General features: G+C 36.7%; 2 protein-coding genes across 2 annotated transcripts; both read left to right on the top strand.

The window, feature by feature from the left end:
• Positions 1 to 565: 565 nt before the first annotated feature.
• On the top strand, positions 566 to 1009 carry LOC145094203 (uncharacterized). The gene has a single exon (XM_079032506.1). The coding sequence runs from the start codon at positions 566 to 568 to the stop codon at positions 1007 to 1009; it is 444 nt and encodes a 147-aa protein (XP_078888632.1).
• A 905-nt stretch (positions 1010 to 1914) lies between these two features.
• Positions 1915 to 2883, top strand: LOC145094202 (uncharacterized). Its single transcript, XM_079032505.1, has one exon. It carries the CDS (start codon positions 1915 to 1917, stop codon positions 2881 to 2883), a length of 969 nt encoding a protein of 322 aa, XP_078888631.1.
• The last annotated feature ends 335 nt before the right edge of the window (positions 2884 to 3218 follow it).

The following is a 3218-nucleotide window of genomic DNA, read 5'->3' as shown; positions in this document are numbered from 1 at the left end:
TGTATATCCTGTGTAATTATCCTAAATTAATGTTGTATGCATTATCATATATTGAATAGTGATCCTTCACAAATTGTGTGGTTGATTTTCATAATTCTATAACTATAAATAAACATGAACATAGCAAATATAAATTGGCAGATCGTGAAGGGGAAATCATTAAAGTCCATTCTATAATAATTAAAGGAAGAATCTTATTATTTAGTATAAACAAAGCAAATTTTAGTTTAAATGGTGTGAAATATGACATCACTAGGTGTAAAACTTATGTATTACTTGGGTTAGTTAAAAAAAAATAAATATAAGGTCTAAATATTTAAGAACTTTGGATTTATAAGAAAATAAAAAGAATAATGGATTATTAAAAATTGATTATTTTTTATCTTTTAATTTTAAACAAATAAACAATAAAAAAGCTTTTGTTTTTAAATCATAATGCACCTGCTGGTAAACGCACAAAATCAAAGGTTATATAAATAATTCATCATCTAGGAACAACATTAAACCGAACCCAGGCAAATTAAACATCCTTGCATGGCGTATCTATCACGGTAAACTCCCCACTATGGTTAATTTATCAAGAATCGGTATATGCTCCTCAAATTTATGTAGGATCTGCCATGGAGATCCGGAATCTGAAAAACACATTTTTTTAGAGTGCCCGGTGTCGAAGGAGGTCTGGCAGCTCATCTGCAAATGGTGGCGGCTGCTAGATTACCCTCTCGTTTCAATCCGTGACATGCTGCAATGTAAAAGGAATGTAGCAGGGCATCAAAGGCTAGCGTGGATTCATGAAGCTATAATGCTAACTTTTATCTGGGTGATATGGAAATATCGGAATTTAAGGGCTCACGCGCATGCTCCAAATTCAAAATCGATTCCGGCGCTGGTTTTTGAGGTGAAATCACTCTCGATCTTTTGGATCAATGCAAGAAAGAAGAAAGGTCAGATACTGCGGTGGTCTGAATGGTGTAGCGATCCGATTCTAGAATGTTATAGCAGGCTATAATTTTGGTCTTTGTGTTCTGTTTTTGTTTTGACTATGTGTTGCTTTTTTATTTCAAATATCCTCTTGTTTTGTTCTTCTAGCCTCTGACTAGTTTTTTTAATATATCTGCCTGCCGTTCAAAAAAAAAATTGATATAAAGTGTTTCGTGATGAAAGTAAGTTCACTATGATGGATGGATTGCAACAACATACTCACCCCTATATCTTTGATCTTTCCATCATTTCAACTTTAATTTGAGCCGAAATACCTTCATCTTCCTCGTCAGCAGAAAAGGTTAACTCTAAAATCTCTCTTATGTAATAAGTGAGGATTATATGTGTAACAATATTTGGAATACATTCTTTTTTCTTGAATGATAAAAGTTGTAATTATTGATCACACTTAAGCACTTTATCCGTGTATTCAACAGCACCACCACAATAAAAGTCACTGAATGAATGATGTAAAATCTCAATAACCGGTGTTGAATGTCGGAGTAGAGATGTTATCGAAAGTACGATGGTGTGTGGAGTACTTCAACTTAAAGTTTTGCACGGAAAAAAGGCAATAATTTAGTGTGAAATTAAGATGGTGTTTTGTGTACCCCACATGAAAACATTTTCCATAAATAAATAAGACCGATTGGTATACTCACCACGAGCCGTTTCGTGATTGAGGTGTCCACGAACCACGGACGTGCACACCGTCCCGGTGGTTCGTGGTAGTCCGTGCTCGTTGTGAGTCGTGTTCGGGACAACGGATTCAAACGATGAATTTGATTGGGTGTTTGGTTTTTGGCCGTTGAACGGCTATTTTGGCCATTTCTTCTTTTTTTTTTTTCAAACTCAATTATAAATACACTTCTAATACCAAAACACATACACATACATACACATTCTATTACACCCATGGATCCCTTAATAAATATGGAATTTTTAAAAAGTTTTGACTCGGATGACGACGTAGAATTCGTCGAGACATTCTTCAATGTTGTGCAACACGTTCACGCGGAAGAAAGTTCGAATGCAGCGCGTACAAGGGCGGTCGTCAATCGTGATCGCCAAGCCGCACACGACTTATTGGTATGTGATTACTTTGCCGATAATTGTCTTTATAATGACGACTCGTTCGAACGTTGTTTTCGTCTGAATAAGGCTATATTTTTACGAATTAGTAATGCTTTAGAATCTCGTTATGATTTTTTCAAACAAAAACCCGACGCTAGAGGAAGAATGGGTTTTAGTAGTATACAAAAATGTGCGGCTGCTCTTAGGTATTTGGGATACGGTATAGCATTTGATGCATCTGAAGAATACTTGAAAGTATCCGAGAGGACCGCGGTTGAATGTGTAGATTGGTTTTCTGCATGTGTTTATGAGGTTTTTCACGAAGAATATTTGCGTAAACCTACTCAACGTGATATTGAGAGATTATATTCGGCTCATGAAGAGAGGCATGGATTTCCTGGTATGCTTGGCAGTCTAGATTGTACGCATGTGGCTTGGGAAAAATATCCAACTGCATGGCGTGGTCAGTTCACTCGAGGAGATATAGGTGAACCAACTATCATCCTAGAAGCTGTTGCATCTCAAGATTTGTGGATATGGCATGCCTTTTTTGGAGTAGCGGGGTCTAACAACGACCTTAATGTTCTTGGTCAGTCTCCACTTTTCAACAATATTTGGACCGACAAAGCACCTGATATGACGTTCACGGTAAACGGGCACGCGTACAAATATGGTTACTACCTTGGTGATGGGATATACCCGGATTATTCTACATTGATGAAGGCATACTCAGTTCCTCGAAGTGAAAAAGCAAAATTTTTTACAAAAAAACAGGAATCAACGAGAAAGGATATCGAGAGGGCATTTGGAGTCCTTAAGCAAACATGACATGTAGTGAAATATGCTACACGACTCTGGGATAAAGAAAGAATTAAGCGAATGGTCCTAGCATGTATTATAATGCATAATATGATTATTGAAGATGAAGGTCGAGCGATTTGCACGTATGATCCGAACGACGTTGTCGTTCCAATTGAGGAGTTCGTACCCGGAACGAATGCTTTTATGGAGCGAGTTGTTGAAATTCATAACAGTGAAACGTGTTTCAATCTTCGAGAAGATGTCGCGGAACATTTGTACCAACATAGCATGAACGACGATTAGGATTTTTATATGTATGTTTGTTCGTTTTCTTATTAATGTAATGTTTGTTTTCTAGATTA

Source organism: Lactuca serriola, chromosome 3, assembly GCF_051521515.1.
Source record: "Lactuca serriola cultivar US96UC23 chromosome 3, Lser_US96UC23_V15, whole genome shotgun sequence".
In the NCBI taxonomy this organism is placed as follows: Eukaryota; Viridiplantae; Streptophyta; class Magnoliopsida; order Asterales; family Asteraceae; genus Lactuca; species Lactuca serriola.
This window is presented reverse-complemented; position numbering and strand designations above follow the sequence as displayed.